This window comes from Anarhichas minor, unplaced genomic scaffold, assembly GCF_050575085.1.
Source record: "Anarhichas minor isolate MPS153535 unplaced genomic scaffold, ASM5057508v1 ptg000011l, whole genome shotgun sequence".
NCBI lineage: Eukaryota > Metazoa > Chordata > Actinopteri > Perciformes > Anarhichadidae > Anarhichas > Anarhichas minor.
Genome location: NW_027466457.1, coordinates 13,155,971 through 13,176,437, shown reverse-complemented (window position 1 = coordinate 13,176,437; position 20,467 = coordinate 13,155,971). Strand labels below are relative to the sequence as shown.

The window sequence follows — 20,467 nt, the reverse complement described above, 5'->3', positions numbered from 1 at the left end:
TCAACCTTCTCTGACAGCTGCATGTGAACACAGACTGGATGTTACATGTGGTCGAAATAAATGTCAGAGGATACTTTTACAGTATATAGTTTAACTCAATTAAAAATAATGGAGTAACCAGTGTTTTGGGATTGGTGCATTTTATTTCCAAACTTGGATTCAGTTTGTTGCTATCATCCCAATAAACTCAAACCAAGTAACAGTAACCATTAAAACATCAACATCTGTTGTTTTACTGGTTACTGTTGCATGCAAACATTTTGATCCTCTGACTCAGACTGAAAGAGATACACATTAAGTACTTTTTTATGGACACATAGAAAGTATATTTGCCCATAATGTCAACAATAGGATGCAAGGCCTACATACAACTTTATTGTATCTGTATGACAGTTAGGCTATGATTGTGTATCTCAGGAGAGAGTGATTTGATCACAGACACACATTTTTATGTTTTAAAAAACTTTTAAAATTGTAGTAGTGGTAGACAAGTAGACAGGAATAGTCTCTAAACTGTTTTAATTGGCAAAATGAGAAAGAAAGCAGAACTTGCGGATAGTCACATCATTTGGAGAGAATTTGATGGCGTGGAGGATTCAATTTGACAGCGGCGATGCACCAATCAGGCGGAGAGGATTTATTTTCAGGACGTGACTTCTGCACTGACGTGAGAGATGTGAGGGGAAGGTGGGAACAGCATGCATCTAAACACATCCAGCTTTAGAGGTTTGTCCTTTTTGAATGCCACTTATTGCATGTCGAGAGCTGATGGAGTCTGTAGATAACGCGGCAGAGCAAAGTCCAAAGCAGACAGGCATTTCTCTTCCAACGAGGCTGACTCTGTAAGAGCTGAAGCCAATGTCAACACAACCCGGCTCAGACTTATATTGAAGGTTAACAAGCAAACTGATGCTCTGAAGCTCACAGAGAATGGAGATAATGCTGATTTAATTGCCCGATGCTTTGCTTGTAAAATTAACTTGGGATATCTGGAACATTTCCTGTACGGTGAAGTGTGTCACAGATGTGATGAAACATCTGTCAGAGTTGATTTATTTTTTGGATACTTTATTCCAAATGGCTTGCCAAAAAAGACACCATCTTTTGCAGTTCTGACACCCTTTGTTTGCTCTATATCCTCAACTAGAAATATGTTATTCTCAAACACAAATAGACAATTATACATTCTTTCACTGACATATTGAGAACTACAACAAACTTTGAAAGCAGTTTAATGAAAGCCAAAACAATCAGAGGATACTTTGTCTAGTCCATGATGTTCTTACAAATGATTCCTCCTCCCTGCCTTGTGTGTTTTCATTCCTCTTGGTCTTTAGGGAGTTAGGAGGACAGCATCTGCCAATCAGCGGGCCATTCGTTCTAACCAGGCCAAACACATTAAAGACGTGTCCTGTGTCAATAAACACTTTTCAGTCCAAAAGAAGAATCTGAAGCAGAAATCTGGGATCCAATGAGAGGCAATGCGGTTACAAAGAAATGTCCAACACCGATATGCAAGCACATCTGTGGGAGTGGACAGTGGGAGGTGTCCATTCAGTATCAGGAGAAGGACATGATTCCTTCCTCAAGATGAACAACACCACAAACACTCCTTCAATGTCAGAACATGAAGTCCTTTCACAAGTTGTTTTTTACTCCTCGTAATACAAGCTCTTACAAAATAGAGCACCATTTCCAGTACTTAGATCAATGTTTGATCTTCATATCAGGCATTCACATCTATTCATTACTCATCTCTTATTTCTGGTGAAGTTAAGAAAACAAAGTATCATTTCAGCTTTGACATACTCATAGTGTTGCCTCTAGATACAGATTGTCCTACATCTGTGCTGTTCATTAGGATTGCTAGAGACATTTTTTATTGGGTATCGTATTGTCAATTTAATTGTTTTTGTCTACAGTACAGTATATAGTATTTTTGTTACTTTCATTTCCACATATATCAAACTTGAGACTTGACTGCTCAGAGACCATGACATAAGCAGACACATGTGGAGGAACAGCTGTGCCAATGCAGTTTATGAAACCTGCAAGATGAGCGGCCGGGAGAGGAGCACCGGGAAACTAGTGACACCGGGAGAAGACAGGAGAGCAAAGAAATGTACAAAGCTGAGAAAAACACTGAAAGCAAAGGCCATTCACTGGAAAGAATGACGGACGGAGAGATCCTTGTTAAATGCTGACGAATGGCTGCAAGACCTGTTCTGAGTTCTATAAGGGCATGTTTGCAACCTAACACCACCTGGTGGTCAAAAGCACTCATAGCATCTAGAGAGAAGGCAACAAAAGGTTGACAAAAAAGATGTTTCCCTGGGAAAGATTCAGCACTTTCTTTTACGGTAAATAATTAAAACATAAGACAACCCTGTGTCTTTCTCTGGGAAATTGTATTTAATTCTGTCTCTTGTCTCTAATTTCCTCTCAAAGTTACATAAAACTAAAGAGCAAAAACATCTCTTTAAAAATTGCCAATAGATTTGGAAGATCGTGAGATGCAAATGGTTCCAAAGCTTACTGGCAAAAACCGCAAATGAAAAGTCTCCGTCTAATTGAAATGAAGCTCTGTAAACATCCAGTGACACTGATTAACCGACATGGGAGACTTTAGGTTACTATATGGGCAGAGCAATTCTGAATTTTGCATTGTGAGGTAATAGCTAAAATGTCACATTTAGTTTTGAACCTCACTGTGATGCAATAAAGACTAATGTGCTCCCTGCACTTCAGAAGACACCAGACTCAAGCTCCAGACCATAACGAATTACAGTAATCCAGGCATGAGGGCACAAAAACATGGATTCATTTCACACCACTTTTTAGCAATAAAACATGTTTGATCTTTGAAACTTTTCTTAATTGTACAAACATGCAAATTAAGAAATGTTTAAAGAACTAGAAGAGCGTTGAACAGTCGAACAACAAAGTCACCGACTGAAAACAATGAACGAAGGTTTTGTTGCAAGAACGTTTTTATTTCCATTAGTGCCGAGATCAAGCTCAGAGGCATTCTGCAGCAAAAGACATTTCTCTTGTTCCAGAATCTAAACATTGCTTTGTGTTATCATTACTTTTAAAGGCACCTGCAGTTTACAGATTACAGTTTAATCTCTGACAAAGCACATAACTTGAGTATGACTTTGATGTATGGGGAGTGACAGAAATAATAAATAAGGAAACATGAGGTGATGAAACTCTGCCACGAACACAGCCTTCGGTAAGCAGACAGGAGAAGAGTGACGGGCACCTGCACAAACACTCACAAAAAGAGACACACAAACATAGACAGGCATACTTTGTAGTTGATCAATCTAAGTAAATGTGGTTACATGTACAAAACATGATATATATTTCGAGATGTTAATCAAGCCCAAAAGTCTTACTCAAAAAACAAATATTTACACATAAAACTGGTAAGATGTGGATGTGATATCCTGAAGGAGAAAGCAATAGCTTTATTTCAGCTATCTGTAAGAGGTGTCACTGGAAATACACAGTCTCCTGAAACACATCATTTCCTGAGCTCTGTGCTGTGTGTTAAAATCGTTACCCACATTTCCTGCTCTCAAAACGCTACAAAAATACAAGTTCAATAGACGATGAATACTGCAAAGAAACTATTGTATATTCAGCATACGACTAACAGAGAATAAGGTGTCATGGGGTCTACAGTTTGAGAAAAGAAATGTACAGCAAATAGTCAAACACCTTTTAGAATACAAAATAGTTGAGTCTTTCTTTTCTTTAGTGGGTCAAAAAAACACATCTGATTTTCTCATTGTACACTCTCTACGTCACCTTCAGTACTTCATTCAACATTCATCCACCAGATAACCCTCACATGTCAGAGCGACGATAAAGACGTCCAGAGAGGAACAAAAGGACACTGATTTACAGGAAGTTTCAACATACAAAACAAGTCTAATTTTTATATATGACAGTTTGTATATTTAGCTTACATATGGAATGCTTCAAATCTAAAATAGCTGTGAAGATTTAGAAAGACACTGTAAATATCTGAATTTTCTTCATCAATGTAACCTACACATTGTATTCATTATCCCCATCCCAGCACCAACCAGCTTTTATGAATTCTTAATTGCAGACTTGGAAACTGGAAACATCCCAGTTTGAGATGACCTCACCATGTGTTTCAGTGTCAGCCAATACGATGTGTTAAAGACCAACACTACCAAAATGACCTCCTGCCTGTGGTCTACAAACTGCGTACTGTGTAGTTATACGGTCAGTGCTGTGCCAGTCCAGTGAATATTTACAAGCACTCTGGAAGTATGCAGAAATAATAACATACGACAGATGATGACATAACTCTGAGCTAAATTCAATCAAACCTGAGCAAGTTGTCGCAACAAGTTTTTCATTTTAAAACAGTTTTTAGTATTAAGTTCTCCTGTTTCTATACAAAAGCAAAACTACTGAGATGTTATTGGGTGACGACGTTAAAGTAATAGTAATAGGTTATTTGCTCTTTCACGGTGAGTTAGATGAGAAGAAAGATACCACTGTCATATCAGTCTGTTACATATGAAGCCACAGCCAAGAGACAGTTGGCTTAGGATAGCAGAAACACAGACAGACAGCCAGCTTGTTTCAGCTGGCCAGCTTCAGGAAGTCACCGCGTCCAGCCAAAAAATACTCTGGTACATAACCCCACACAAAACCACAACTTCTTGTTTTTGTGCGGATTATGCAAAATAGACATAACATGTTGTTGAGAGAGCTTTAGCAACACGTTCTCACTCCCAGCTCAGCTCTTGGTACCCTTCTAGCGCATACACTGTCCTTTCAATACAAACTTCCGTTTTCATAGGAAACAACTTTGTTAGGTTTAGGCAACAAAAGTACAATGGAAGCGGCTTAGTGATCACAAGTACAGTGATCAAACCCTTATATATATATATATATAGCTCGGAAAAGAATCATTCCAATAAAAATGCTGTTTAAATAATTCATTCTTAGCCAGCTAACAGTTCATTTTGGGTATTTTCATAAATGACATTTTGAAAAAAATGTATTCTACAGTATTCAATTAAAAACAACAACTTTACTGCCATAATACTTTGCCTTGTGGTAACACGTTAAAGTAAACACCAGTCTCCTGGGTGAAAGCTCTGTGTTTGTTTGACCCATCCATTTTTTTCCCCCAAACAGAGTTTGTAGCTCTATATATTGCGTAACCTAACTTCCTCAGTTCCTCCCGCCATATCTATGGCCGCGTTAAGAGTCATACTTTGATGCATAGGACGACTGACCAAGCCGCAGTATCTGACAAGTTGGGAGTGAGAACGGGCTTTCGAGGCTCTTGAAAGTGGATATTCTTTACCTTTGGATGGAACCAGCCTCGATGTTTCCCCCTTAGATTCAGCTAAGTTAATGTCTCCTTGCTGTAGCTTTGAGTGTAACAGACAAATATTGGAGTGGAATAATTCTGTTAATCTGCAGTAACTCTCTGAAAAGAAAGTGAATTCATTTATTTTCCAAAATGTTGTACTATTCCTTTAAACTGAATTTAGCCCTGAGAAACATAATCCAACGGTACCTTAAAAATATTGAGAAAATAAAAGAGAAAATACAAAGAGGCATGTTTTTCAACTTCTCGATAATACAGCATATATTTACCTCATCATCTATGTACAAGGCTTATCAACTTTCCCGATGAATCAAAAACTAAATTCAAAACATCACAAAGACTTTATATCACCTATCCAATGAAATGAATAATATTGGCCTATATTATCAAATGGAATACAATGACAGAGCACTCCCACGATACAGTTTGCAAACACATGGCATGTTTATGTCTTTGTTTGTGCCCTTTGACAAGAGGAATGATAAAACTAAAATAAATAGACATGGCCTGACCCACCTTAGATAAGCAAGTGCCTCTTTCTTTGCCAATAAGTATTCAGTGTTTCATTGCCTGAGAATTTGTCCACAGCTATGTTGAGATAAGTTCATAATAAATGGTGTCAAAACATAATTTCCATTTGAACTGGTGTGGCAAGAGGTCTTTCATACTGAGAGGAATGATTTGAGGTGACTTCCAAACACTTGAGGATCACCTCCCTCTGTGTCTTATCTCAAAGTGTCTCAGACCCAGTACTGGTTCTTTTTCAAGGCCGGGTTCGTTGTCCGACAGTGCTGCAACAACTCCGGGTCTGCGTCTTTGGAGTCCATGTTGGACATGGGGATGTTATTGGCTGGGTCAGTTTTGCGAAAGGTTTCTGCGCTGGCCACCTCTCCGTTTTTAGGCTTGGATGCTGCGGTCTGGACGTCGTGCTTGCCTGTCTTGTTTTTACGGATCAGGTAGTAGGCCAAGATGGCTGCCAGCAGCAAGAGGAGAAGGATTACTAGGATTGGAATGAGAATAGACCAGAAGTTGCTGCGCCTGGAAACATATGATTTCCCGTTGGATCTAGAGCCTGAAGATGTTGTTGTGGGTACATCCCCGTGGGGCCAGTCCATGTTGCCCCTCCAGCGGGGGCTAGCGGAAGTGGAACGAGGGGACCCAGCGCCAGGGAGGTCATTACTGTCCTTCGGTGAGGCTTCTGAGGGAATCCTCAACAGAGTGGCAGGGTAGACCCCAGAAGCATTGTAGGGGCCGGTCTGGAAGGAAAGCACACATTCTGCTGGAGGGACCCCATGGGCTTTGAGCAGGAAGCGGGCCTCGTCCTGACTGACACTGCCTCGTGATCCAGAAGCGCTATTCAGGATTTCCATAGCTACTCGCCCCTCGTCCAGCTCCTTCTGGCTGAATGTGTCCACTGGTTGACCTGCATCAGGACCTCCAGACCTCACAAAGCGAGCCCCGCGGGGCTGTTGGATGACAGTGAATGTCGGGGAGGTTCTGGTCTTGTTTGCCAGGGGAGTTGCATCCAGAAGCTTCCTGTCCAATTGGACAAGAGCACCTTGGGGTAAGAGGGGATCCTGAGCGATGTTGGCCAGAGGCTGGACTGTGATGTTGAGGACAGAGGAGACATTAGCAGCCCTGCTACGGGCTACAAATGCAACACTGTCTCGAGGTGAAGTGGACTTAACGAAGCGGACACTAACTCTGCCTTCTTTGATCTGTGTCTGGGTGAAGGCGGATGTAGGCTGCCGATCTACCATGACAGCTGCATACTTAGGTACACTTGTGATCTTGTAAAGGATGTCCTCCTCAACAGGGCCCCCGGTAGTGGCTCTCAACATCTCCTCAGTCACCAGGGTCTCATCATCGCCTTGCTTCACCTTGATCTCAGGAGCTTTGTCAAGAAACAAGGTGCGAGCAAGGACGCCGATGTGGAGCGTGTGTGGCTCTGTTTGGTGTTCTCCATCTGACACAATGAATTCCATAAAGCCACCGGCAAGGCTGCCATCGCTGAAGAAGCCCACCTGCCCACGATTGACCATCTCCTGTGTGAACCCAGAGATGGGGTCCATTGTGAGGGAGTCAACCAGTCGGCCGTTGGTGGGGGCTTTGGTCACTTTGAAGTGCACCTCATCTGGCGGACTGTCCTCGTCTTGAGTGTTAAGATGCTTCTGAGACAAAAGGGTCATGGAGCCTTGAAGAACCTCCAAGAGCATGTCTATAGTGACTAGTTCAGGGGAGTCAGAGCCGCGCCGTTTGATTGAGATGTTAAATATCTCCTCCAGGACCACGGCGTCGGCAGGTGGGGCCAAACCCTGACCCTCAGACTTTAGACGGGCTCTGAAAGAGAAGCTGTCAGAAGGAGCCCCTGAGTCATCGTGGAGATACTCCAGCATTCCTCGTGTAACATCTTCTTGCGTGAAGGATGGGGCATTACGGGGCAGGTCCTGACCACCCAGGGTGATACGACCGTGGTCAGGGAAACGCTTGATCTCAAAAACCACATCCACATCGTCCCGCTCAACTTCAGGTAAGCTAGCCAGAAGGTTGGAGGCATCGATAATTGATTCATCAATGGCTTTCCTCTGGCCTTGCACAATTTCCAAACCTGAGCAGAAACAATACAAAAATAAATAATTCAGTTTTCAAATATACTTTCTCTTTAGTTTTGGCTGTCTCCTGTCGATATTTAATAATGCAGCACAGTACATTTATGCTGTTGGCACCATAGGATACACAGACAGAGCAGGGGCGTATTGTTTAGGCAGCAAAAGGAAGCAGAGGTAATAAGTCCCTGTATGACTATGTCGACTATTCAGCCAATAAGAAATGATTGTACATATATTGTACCAAAAATAATCTTTACAGCCTTGTTGTGCTCTTGCAAACTACAACTTTCCAACTTGTAGATTTAGATTTTGAGACTGGCAATTGACACAGCCATGACCACAAGCTAGATCAGGTCACACTAAGAGAAAAGGCTTTTGTAGAAAAGGTAAACGTGTGAAATCGAAAGTTGGAAGCTGCAATTTGTTCATAGCCTAACGTTAGCTTTGTACTTATGATGATTACATTTACGCTTCCCAGAAAGTGGTGTTTTTTGTGAAAATGATCTTGCTGAACTAAATGTGTCGCATAAGTATAACAAACCTTTGTTTGCACAGAGGTTATTTTCTACAATAATCCAAAATCCAATGGAAAAATCCTATTGGCTTTCTGTCGAGGGGACCAGGGCAATGCTAACATCCAGGTTGGCCTCCAAAACAACAAAATCCCTGCACCACTCTATCAAGGGTACCACTTACAGCCTGGCAAATGTACGTATCCTCAAAAACAACTTTTTGGGGTCAAAATAAATAAAACTATAGAAATTGAAAGTGATACTTCACCCAAACTGTACTGTAGCAGGTTAACAAAGTATGAAAGATAATGTGTGCTCAGCCTATCAACGCTGTATGAATAAATAAATAATCAAACACAGATCTGACGTGTTTAAAACATGGCTACAGCTGGTGAAAACAGTATCTCACCATTGTAACTCTACTGCTATTATTTTAGGTGGAGCCCTCTAATGGGGCTTGGCTTAGCCACTCATCTCTGCCTCTCAACATCTGTGGAAATCTTTACACAATAACAACAATTGTGTTCAAGCCATGCTGTATTTCAAGTCATGTAATTGCTTTATTTGAGCCGTATTCAGTCTCCTCCTTGTGTGTTCAGTGATTTGTTTTCCCTTTCTGGTGTGTTTTATTTCTATTTAAACTGTGTGCTGTCTTGGCCAGGTCCCCTTTGTTAAAGAGATTTATACCTCAAGGGATGTCCCAGTTAAATAAAGGTGAGAAACAGTTCATTTAGAAATGTATTTAGATTTCGATATTAGCTTGTACCTTTGTTCTTCCACAGCTGTGAGGAGATGTTTCTGTGAGCAGCATAGTAAGAGATGGTGATGGGCAGGATGTGACGGACATCAGGGGCCGGTTGGGATGACAGGGTTAGGTCTACGGAGTCCCTCACCACCCAAAAAGGCTCCTCGGGTATCTGGTGCTCATAGTAGACCACTCCTGACTCCAGCTGTGTGTCAGGGGAAACAAAATTAGAAGATGATGAGCCGTTCAAAACTCTTAATTTTCTACTATATCATCAACTACAGGATTTTATCTTTCAATATCTGGTCAATATCAGCTTGATTGTTAATTACTTTTTATTTGTTTTGACTTGAGTGATTTGGAAGACAAAGACTTCTTAGTTCGCTTTAATACTTTCTTTCTATTTTTTCCTCTGAAATTTGTAAGAACCTCAGTAAGATGGGAACTCTAATGACTGCAGCAGTGGTTTGGCTGAGCTGTATACTGGGATCCGGGTTTGAGAACCGGAATATGACGGCCTGTGTTTGCTCTCTGAGGTCACTCTGTGTCCTAAACTCAACTCTTCTCTCTCTCTCACACACACACACACACACACACACACACACACACACACACACACACACACACACACACACACACACACACACACACACACACACACACACACACACACACACACACACACACGACCATGCCAAGCAACCAAGCGTTCATGCTTAACTCAATAACTGAATAACTCAAATCATCGAATCATGTTTTCAGCTCGACTTAGTGTTCGATCTTCTGTCACAATGGAAACAGAGCAGTTTGCAGGGAAAGAATTTATTCTCATGCTCATCCAAGCACAGTCAGACGTCAGCGATGGAAATCAGACAGAAACGAGAGTGAGAACACACTGCTGCCATGGCAGACACACACTTACCCTATGAAGCAATGTGTAGTGCTACTACAAGGTCATGTTGTGTCATAATCCTAAACCAAATCCAGTAAATGCTAAAAATACCATCAATTCATCTTTTTTTTTTAACATAATCTGGATATTTGGTTATGTAATCTGAGTAAACTGAAATAGAAGTGCCTCTTTGCTTCACAGACAATAAGTAAAATTCCACTAAAAACACAAAAGTCTTTGTAAATAAGGGGGCAAAACTATGATGAAGGATTATGAAAAAGAATTGGCGTAAACTATTAAAAACATAAAGCCTTTAATTATATTCCAGGACTCTGAGTGCCTGGAATATTCTTTTCTTTTTCTTGCATGTAATCTGAGTATTTCTACTTACTTTAAGGTTACTTTGCCAAATGTGGTGTAAGAAATAAAAAATGTTTCAATAAAGTGCCTGCGCCCCCTGTGTCTATTAAAACCGTCTCCAACCCTGTCCACTACCTTCAGCAGTTTAGACAGAGATTTATTTATTTAACATTAATAAAATAAAATGCAAGACTGCAGTCACACAATCTTAACATACATTAAAAATCCTCCAGGGTAAAAACTCAAAACCTTTATCAGCATGAATGCAGCTGATGCTAATGCTGACCCTAAACATCACAATGCCACAAAGGCAATGAGGCCCCCTGCTGGTGAAGAAGAGGAACATGTTGATGCCTCATATAAATGTACAACATTGAGACATTCAGACAAGTGAGATCTTCAGCACCAGTTTGTGCTGAAAGGAGGATTAGCTTCACTTTTATGCATAAAAGTGGAATTATGTCTTCTCATATGTCTGTTTGATGGTCTCTGCAGAGGACAACTGGAGGGCATTGAACAGCTACGTCTGCTTAGTAAAAGAAACCTGCCATTAATAGGAATGCTAAATGTGAAAGAGGAGAGGATTTATTTAAAAAGAAGAAAATGAGTAATAGTTGCCTTTACAGTGCTCCCTCATGTAACTGACTGTTCAAAAAAAAATCCATCAAAATATGCTTTTTCCTTTGCTCTTCCTGGAATTTCTTTATTCTTTCACATTGTTTTTCTTCCTTTAATCTGTTCAACTCTTTGACTTTTTACCGTATAACTAATAATTTATAATATAATCATTAAAAGCGAATGTAGAACGTTCCTTTTATGAAGGGTGGAGGGGGAAATTAGTTAAATGTCTCCTAAAGGAAATGTATCCTGGAAATACACACATTTAGCGTCGCACACGCACAAAAGTAATTACCTGTGTTTGTGAGAAGCGGGTAATTTCCTCATACTGGTTCCTGTCATTGGCCAGGATCAGTCTTCCCAAACGAGGTGGGCGGATAAGAGAGTAGCTTATCTCATTGCCATCCTCATTGGTCACAGCCCCCAGATTGGCACTCGTGATAGACTGCCTTGTTCCTGTGAAAACACACACACACACACACACACCGTCCTCTGAGTGCTGTGGAAAATGGCCTCTTGGAAGTGTTGTTGAGCTTGTAAAATTGAACAGAGTCTAGAATTGCCAAAAGCTTTAGCGGTTACAGTAATTCATGCACATTACTGTGCAGAAGAGCTTCCTGATGGGGAGAGTTTCATTCCAAAATGATATTCGTGGTTTCAAAAATGTGACAACTCATCTCCTTTATCATGCGTGAAAGTAAAGTTTGTTGAGAATAGAGGTGAGGTTATAGTCTGCGCTGACACTCAGGAAGTAGTTTCACTTGTCAAATGTTTCATCTGGGGAAGTTATCCTCTAAGAATACAGTATTTACTAACAACAAAACAACTTCTCTTTGGTGCATCGGAAGATTTTCCTAAAGACAAGGTATTGACCGACTGGAAGTGTGTGGAGGTGTCTTTATCTACCTCTGCCTGTACCAGGTGCCGTATCGTAAGTGCGCTTCCGAGATGGAAGCTATACAGATTTAAAGTGCAGCTCTGAAAAGACGCAAATATAAAGAGGCAAAGCGCCAATCGGGCAAAGCTGGTTCCGATACCGGTGTGAATCTGGGGTTGGCTTTGAAACGCTGGCCACATGCCGTTGAGGAGGGGCCAACTTTGAATGTTGTGTTTAGCTTGTAGTGGCTTATTTTAGCAAAGATATTGTGTAGCTGACATTAATCAGAGTGTTTGCTGGCTTTATGACTTTCCTCTACTTGTGCTACTTAACCATTGTTTCAGATAAACATAATAAATGTCTTTAAAACAACTGGCTAGAAAATTTTGAGAGAGCAAATTCGTTTATGTTTTTGTTATCTGCACTTAAAGCATTGGACAAACTACATCATTTTCTGCTTCTTTTTTTCTCTTTGACCATGTTTTCTATCTGACATAGACACAAAAAAAGGAGCTGTAGCAGTGACTGGGCTGAACTATTGACCGCTAATCCGTCACAATCCTCCAATCACTGCCGTCTCCAGGGCTTGACATCTCAAAGGATTTTTTGACATTTTACCTGGAAATACCATGAGCTCCTCCTGCGTTACCATGGTGATGGTGAGAGGCCTGGCTGTGACGACGAATCGGTAGAGAGGAGACGTGTGCTCGCCGTCTGTCACCGTGAAGCTGAAACCACCAGACTCCTCACCTGGAAGAGCAGAGGAGTTTGGATGTGACACAACATGCCTCTGGGGGGTTTCAGAACCGTAGTTGATCACTGGCAGTGACTTCTTCTTGTGTAGAACATGATTTAAACAATGATGTTGTAATATCAACAGTCCAATATAGAGGCCGACTTACAGTCAATATACTAATAAGAAAAAAAACAAAAACATTTCAGTGGCCTCACCCTCGTGAATGAAGATGACCTCCCCTTTGTTTATGTGAGCCTGTGTGAAATTTAGGATGCCCTCTTCGGGCGCCTCTTTCAACGCCACCATACCACTGGTTGGCACCTCAACGTGGTAAACCAGTTCCTCTGCAACAGTATCGGCGTCCTCAGTGTTCAGCATGCTGGAGGTGATATCAGCTTCCTCACCAGCAAGAACCTGTGGCACATATATGAGAGAGAGAGAGAGATGCGTTGTGCATAAAAGACATTATGATGCTGTATATTAATGTTGGTCTGAAGCCATTGCAGAAGAAACAGAAACAGACAATAAGAAACCAACCAAAAGGAAGAAAACAAATGATTAAAATAAAAAGAAGATAAGTACAAAAGCCACCGTACAAACAGTCACCCCCAAAGAAACAATTTAAAAGGTTAATTATTTCTCCGTGGCAGTCGAGGGCGCTCCTGTTATCAGAAGATGGAGCACAGCAGCGCATGCTGAATGACTCTCCCTGGGTGGATGGGCTATAATGGACTTCTAATGGTCGGCTGGCTGAAAGGAGCATTAATTGAAAGAAATGGGCCAGATCCCCAGAAAGACATTCTTAAATAGCTGGAATCAGTTGGGAGACTGAGCCGAGGGTGCCCTACAATAAGAGGCACATATCGATCCGGAAAGCCGTTCGACCTCTGATACCTCTCTCTTTCTCAAGACTCAGGGTGAAGAGCAAGAAGCCTTCCGGCAGGAGGAGGGGAGCAGAAGATTCAGTTGTGGATATGAAAGCTTCAGGTGTCAATCACTGAGAGCCAGTTATATTTAGAAGTTAATTCATGCCATGTATGCTACACACGAGCACACATCATCCATGTATAATTGACTTATTTGGTGAGTCCAGTTTCTCTCACTAATTTCCTAAACTGCAAGAGTTAAGCTGCTTAAAAAAAAACGTAAAAACGTGTTGTTGAATTGTAGAAAATGTCGCTGCTATTTCTGCTGTTATCAAAGCTGTGCCACACCTGTGTGTGATGTCACATTGCCTACATATTCAGTTTTCCATGGGAATTTGAAAATGCACCGCCAAACAGTAAAAGCAAGCCAGAATACATGATGGTACATCACCTACAGCGATCAAGCGCTTTAGGGAGAGCTTTCTTTGTAATTTCCTGTAATAGCAGCCTAAATACTTAATTTAGTATTTGAGTTTACACTGTAGGCTATGTGATCTAAACATAGATCTGGAAAGTGATGATTTAGTTGAAAGCAATATAGTACCAAGATAGCAAGGAGGGGAATCAAAAATCGCATTCGCGGATTTGAATACACATTTGCAGATTCCAGTAGACATTAACCAATCTAAGTACGCATTCAAAGATTCTTTTTCACACAGATTATGCACACACAGATTGAGAAACAGTTCCACAGCACTCCACCACATTTGCATACAGTAATGCTTCGATTATGGGCCCCATAGATGTTGGCGCTAGTGGAGAAGTTAGTAAATAGTTGTTGAGGTATTCCATTCTTGACCAAAGTGGTGGTCGGAAAGACATCCCTCCTTTTTTCTCACTTTCAAAGTGAGCTACATTCTCTTTATTCTTTATGTTCCGGAGTTGTTGTGAAAGCAACACAATTGCCGTCTCTTTGGGTCCTCTGTGTCGTCCCTGGTATTTTAAACCCATCTAGACTGTTTCAGTACAACAATTGTGTATAATTTAGTTTCCCCTGCTGCTCCTCCGATTTAGTTTGACACTCCATCAAAGATCTATCACGATGACACAGCATCAACAGTTCAAAGCCATAATCCACCCTAACACACTTTGTGTTTTTTTGTTGCTGGTAGTTTGTGCCTTTGTTCCTTTCAAATGAGAACTTTTATGACTGCTGATGACTCTACAGACAAGAAGGGCTGTTTTACACAGAGGTTCTGCTGCTGCGTGGTCTTGTACTAAATGGTCTTGCCTGCAGAGGTAATTTAAAGTAGCCTCAGAAAGTCTTGACTCGGAATTTCATGTGTGTGCACGCTGAGTTTGTATACAAAAGACACATAAGTAACATAGACTATATGCGAACCACTTACACTCTGTGGCCATCCTGGTTGGATGTAGCAGTATATCGGCTGCATGGCGTTCCAGCAAAAAATAGGATGAGGATAATCAAATGTGACTGTTGTGTACAAGCTTGTTCACACAGGATGAGCACTGATTCACAGGTTAAAGTATGTCGAGAGGTCTAAGTTAACCAGACTAAATCTGGTTGAAAGGTACATTTTTAGAAGCCTAAATGACATATATCAGTTGTTTCATCATGATTTAAACGACTGTAATTAAATGTGTATTTAGCCCCATTTTACACTGACGATAGTCATTTACTGTAAATGCTTTACTGGGCCACCTTGTGTGCCAGGGTGTGGAGAGCAGAGGCGCTGATGTTTTGGAGGTAAAGCAGCTACATTTGGGATTATCCCTGGACCATCAGTTTGGAGGGGATTGAGGCCTGCTGTTCGTATTTCCAGACAGCTGGGACCCCAGCTACGCCCTCCTAGAGTGCATCACCTGTATCTAAAGAGTTTCGCTGGAATCTGTGAAAGATTGATACCAGATGTCAGCAGCTCACACCGTGATTCCACTGGAGCTGCTGCACACGAGATACCCGCAGAGACTTGTTACCTCTGGGAACAATAACCTTTCATGTGTCAGACACTTCCATGACAGAATGGGGGTAACCTGCGTCGATGAGCTCGGTATAGGTGGCGTTTTATCTTCAGAGGAAGAGAATCACATCATCCTACTGCATCACTTAAAGCCACTGATAGTTTACAAAGTTATTTTGCACAACTGACAACAGCAACACACCAGCCTACATTAACAAACAGGGTAGCATTTTGTCCACTCTGTTGTTGAAGCCTCCTGAGAACCTGTGATATCAGGCCTTGGAGAATCCCTACTTCCTCGAGGCAGTTTACATGTCAGGGAGCAGAAACTGATAGTTTGTCTGGGAGCACACCCGGGAGACTGAACGCAAACAATTCAGCTCGTTCTCATTTCCAGCGAGTCATATGTCGACTCTTTGTCACGCCGCTCGACGTCTGAAACCAACACACAAGGCACCCTTCAGTGTCTGTGAGGGACGCGCCGGGCTTTCAAGCAACTACAATTTGAACCCATCCACCTCATTATTAGACGATCAGAGAAAGTGCTCTGGGAGTGTGATGACGTAATATAAAGAATGAAAAAAAAAAATCGTTTTTGGAAAGAAGAGGATGTGTCAAAAAAATGCAGGACTTTCGGTTTTTGTGTCCCACAGTTATGTAAGTAATATTTGTGATGCGTTTTCTGTACTTGTGTTACATTGTTTAGGTTTTACTTAGTTTGCATACTTATTTTAAGCCCAACCATGATGTTTTTCTTAAACCTACCTAAGTGTCTTTTTTTGGCAAAACTTAAGCAAGTGTTTTTGTTCACTGTAACCATGCACTGGGCTACCCAGTGCAATAGAATGTGATGCCAAGGGGTCTGACAAAGCGTCAATAGGTGACGAGTTGCAATGAGAATGAGTTGAGCAATTGGAGCCAAATCTGGACTCATGGGACGGAAGTGGATCTGTTTTTTTTAAGACAGGACACCCACTATTGCACCATAAACAAGACCGATGCTTTCCCTTCCCTCTGTTTTATCCTTCCTCCTTATTGAGAGAGATGTGAGAAGGTGGTATGATATGCAGAGATGACTTCGCTGATAACTGTGTCACCCACCTGGCCAATTTCTCAGCATTAAGAAGCATTATTCTCCCACCACTATACTAACAGAGCAGAAGCTGTAGAAGACTGAGGGCGGGAACAATCTCCTTTCAACAGGCAACAGAAAATATGGTCTTCATTTCAAGAAACTTATAACACCACAGCTTCAAGACAAAAGCTTCTAGTCACCTCCACCATGGTTACATTTGTTAAGAGTAAAAATATAATCACAAACTTAAATCAGGTTCTCTGTCAGATTCCTGGAAGAGAGTAACTTAAAACAAGTCTGAAAAGCAGTTTGTCGCTGTCACCGCCAGTTGAAAGTTTCAAGCCTATTTCCTTTGACCACACTCAGCACCCCCGCTGGGAGTGGTTCGGTGTGGTCAGAGGTGTGCTCTGCAGCACCTGCAACCACTTCCAGCCGTGATGTCAAGTGAAGAGCACCTGTACATCACCGCAGGAGCCAAACCACTGGGGGTTTGCTAGAACAAGACGTTGAGGTGTTACAGTAAGTTTCTCTTTTTGTAATAATCAGGGAATTCTGCAATTTGTTCCGGGTGTAAGAAATCAAAAAGCAGCATTTTCCAGGTCAGCACTTATAAGACCCAACAAGTTCTGGGTATGTTCTTATAGCACAGCACATGAGGAACTCCAACTCCATTTGGTGAGAAGTATGAGTTAGAAATAGCAGCTCGGGAGAAGCTCTCAATCTAATTGCAATGAACAGAATCCAATACTATTCTCTTCTTCTATCTTAATATAAAGGAACGGTCTGTCTACCACAGGCACTCTCAACTGCAGATAATGACTTCATTTTCTGAAGAATGCACAATAGCCTAAACAAGAGAGACATCCGCTTAGAATTTTCTGTTTAGAGCATGTGGCAAATGGCATCTATTTCTATCGTTGAATTGCTTTTGTGCAAATAATTTGTCAATAGTTAATTTACATTGAAGCTAATGGCAAATAAATATACCAAACAGTGCATGGAGGTTGAAAACGCCAGCAGAGTTACAGTATAAGGCCTTTGACTGTTTTTGTAGCTTCTTGCTATTATAAATGACTTTCCATTTAATAATCAAAACATGACGAATACGTCTGAGCAGCTGATGATGATGAGGCAGTGCTTTCTCATAGCTCTTTTTGACACAAATGATGACACTGGTTTGTGATGTACATGCTGAGGAGGATAATAATCACCATGTAGGCAACACTGCCGACATTAGCTATTGTGCTGAAATGCACCTTTCACTGGAAGAAATATGAAAACTTGGTTGAAGGACAGTCAGGTCTGTAGTCATTGAGTTAAGAGACACTGAGACTGAGACTGAGCTCCCTAGTGGGCATTTAGTGATGTTCTTCTGTTGGTTGTTTCATGGTGGGTGTGAATTTTTGTTTTGTTTCTTCCGTGTTTTATTGTATCAGCTTTTAAGGAAGCCTAACGTTTTGATACAACTGATCTTCTATATCCGTAACCTGCGCAGCACTCCACCCAGGGGATACAGATGACAATGAGCTTTTAGCCATATCTGGTTCAATACATGTTTTGCACATTGTTCTTAACCAATAAACAAACAAATAAACAAAATAGTTCCCAAACAGAAAAACCAAAGACAGCCTTCTTAAATAATACAAATGTTTCAATATTTTACAGTACCCTAGTTTCAAGCATCTGTCTACAAGTTCTGATTATAATAGTTTTTTTAAAGTGCAAAACCCAATCCCAGGCACTAGATGGCCCCATCAGCCTACTCTACACTCCAGTGAGGCACCCAGCAATCTAGGCCAGCTAATCTGAAAATGGCCTTGCAAATTGATGGTTTATATAACAATCAATGCATTTAGCACCAAGGAGGATGGGCTGCAAATTCAATTTCATTGGACACAATGGCTGATATTTCATTTTGGAGGCAGTAATGAAGGAGCTGCCATAGGCGAATGACTTAGTTGGCTGATGACTCAACAGGATACCACCATGTTTTAAATGTTGGAGACTCTGAAGGGGCGCCAGATGTCTGAAGCTGGGTCCCACACTGCCTGGGCATCCGAAATATTGGCTGATTTTGGAAGTACAGGGGACACCAGAGTGTTTTCTAACTCTATACTCGAGAGTGGGGAAGTAAAGGCAACAACAAGACGGACGATAGTTTATCAATGGAGCTATAAATACAGTACATATATATATATAAAGACAGACAGACAGACAGACAGACAGACAGACAGACAGACAGACAGACAGACACACAGACGAGTGTAAACCCTAATCGAGACCAGCTGCATCCTACAGACTGGGCCAACTGGGATCAACGGTGAGCTTCAACAGAGCCCGATCACGGCCATGTTCGTCATCATGTCTGATCATCTGCTGCAGAGGTCACTACAGACACACACACACACACTTCCTGCTTTAAATCAAGCCAAGTGCCGCTTGCTGGGCCAGCCCCGGCTCTGTGCGGGGAGACGTCCACATATCATTATGTTACATTCTGCAGCCGCAGCCGAGGAGGCGCAGGGATTGGATGCCGCCCTCGCTCTGCCAGAAAGCTGTGGTCTCGTCGACCATCTTGGTTTTCCAAAAATATGGGTTGCCAGGGAGACGCGGAGCCGCAGGCAGAGCAGGGAGGGCTGAATGACACAGTCGGTTTCCAGTTCTGTGAGCTGATTACTGCTGGCTCTTTCCAACTGCCTGCCTACTCTTACAGCACAATCTACTTAGTTGATCCTTCAAAACTTTTTCATCTCTCACGGCTGAGTCAGTAAGAAAGCGTGTCCCGAACACACTCTCAAACTACTGTATGTGAGAATTACATAAAGGTGATTGAATGAAGATCTGTCTATTTGCATCAAAGGTTAATAGTTGTGGGGAAATTATTTACGGATGGAGTGTTATTAGTTAGAGAGGAAATATAAGTGAGATCCATCCACAATGAAGGAAATTATTTTAGATACATTTGAATTCTCTTTGGATCAACTCGATGTATTTTATGTATTATTGTCTCTGTAACTCCACTTTGGGGGATTGTTAGATTGAGCATTTTGATAGAGCTTTCATTGTGGACTTGTTCTGAGACGTTTATCACCCTGCGTGTGTTGGATGGTTAACCGCTCCTGTCACCAGCCATCAACCCATTGATATAAAGTGTGGTTTCCACTTTTAAACTGACAGATCCCACAAGGGATGAAACGTTGTCTATTTCAGTAAATATGCAGTTTGGAGTCGATCTATTGATTCCAACATACTTCTAAATCAAAGGTGCACCATCTTTTTCTCGCAAGCCAATCAGAGGAGACTGGGCTTTTTTGGGAGGTGGGCTTAAAGAGACAGGCGCTAAAACAAAGCGTTTCAGACCGACGGTGAATACAGGTATATTCAGACAGACGGTATAAGAAAAATGATGTGTTTTTTGAATATTAAAGCATTTAAACATGCTCAATAAGAAACCGAAAACACAACGATGAACCTGACAATGAGAATGAAATGTCCCTTTCAAAGCTGAGTTAACATAAACAGATGTGTTTTACAGGACTATGGTAATTAGGGATGGGCAATAATGCAAGTCAGATTGGGAAATCCCGTTGTGATAAATAAAACTCCTCAGTTAGAGTGCTACACAGTTATATTGTGTGAAAAGACAACGATAAATCAGAAGATATTAACTAAAGCCAAATACAAACTGAAATATGTTTCCAAATTAGACATATTTCATTTTAAAACATCGTTATTTTTATGAAAGTTGAAAGTATGGAGTCTTGAATATTTGAGGTGCATGGATACTTCAGTTTGATAACAATACT

The 20,467-nt window shown here is 41.4% G+C and overlaps 1 protein-coding gene across 1 annotated transcript in view; it reads right to left on the bottom strand.

The window, feature by feature from the left end:
* Positions 1–6,129: 6,129 nt before the first annotated feature.
* The window catches only part of cspg4 (chondroitin sulfate proteoglycan 4), a 63,051-nt gene continuing 48,713 nt past the window's right edge, over positions 6,130–20,467 (bottom strand). The window contains exons 7-11 of the mRNA XM_076089987.1: positions 12,954–13,152; positions 12,621–12,752; positions 11,421–11,581; positions 9,277–9,460; positions 6,130–7,997 (exon numbers count right to left, since the gene is read on the bottom strand). Coding sequence (XP_075946102.1) covers positions 6,130–7,997; positions 9,277–9,460; positions 11,421–11,581; positions 12,621–12,752; positions 12,954–13,152 — 2,544 coding nt within the window. The remainder of the gene's footprint in view (positions 7,998–9,276; positions 9,461–11,420; positions 11,582–12,620; positions 12,753–12,953; positions 13,153–20,467) is intronic.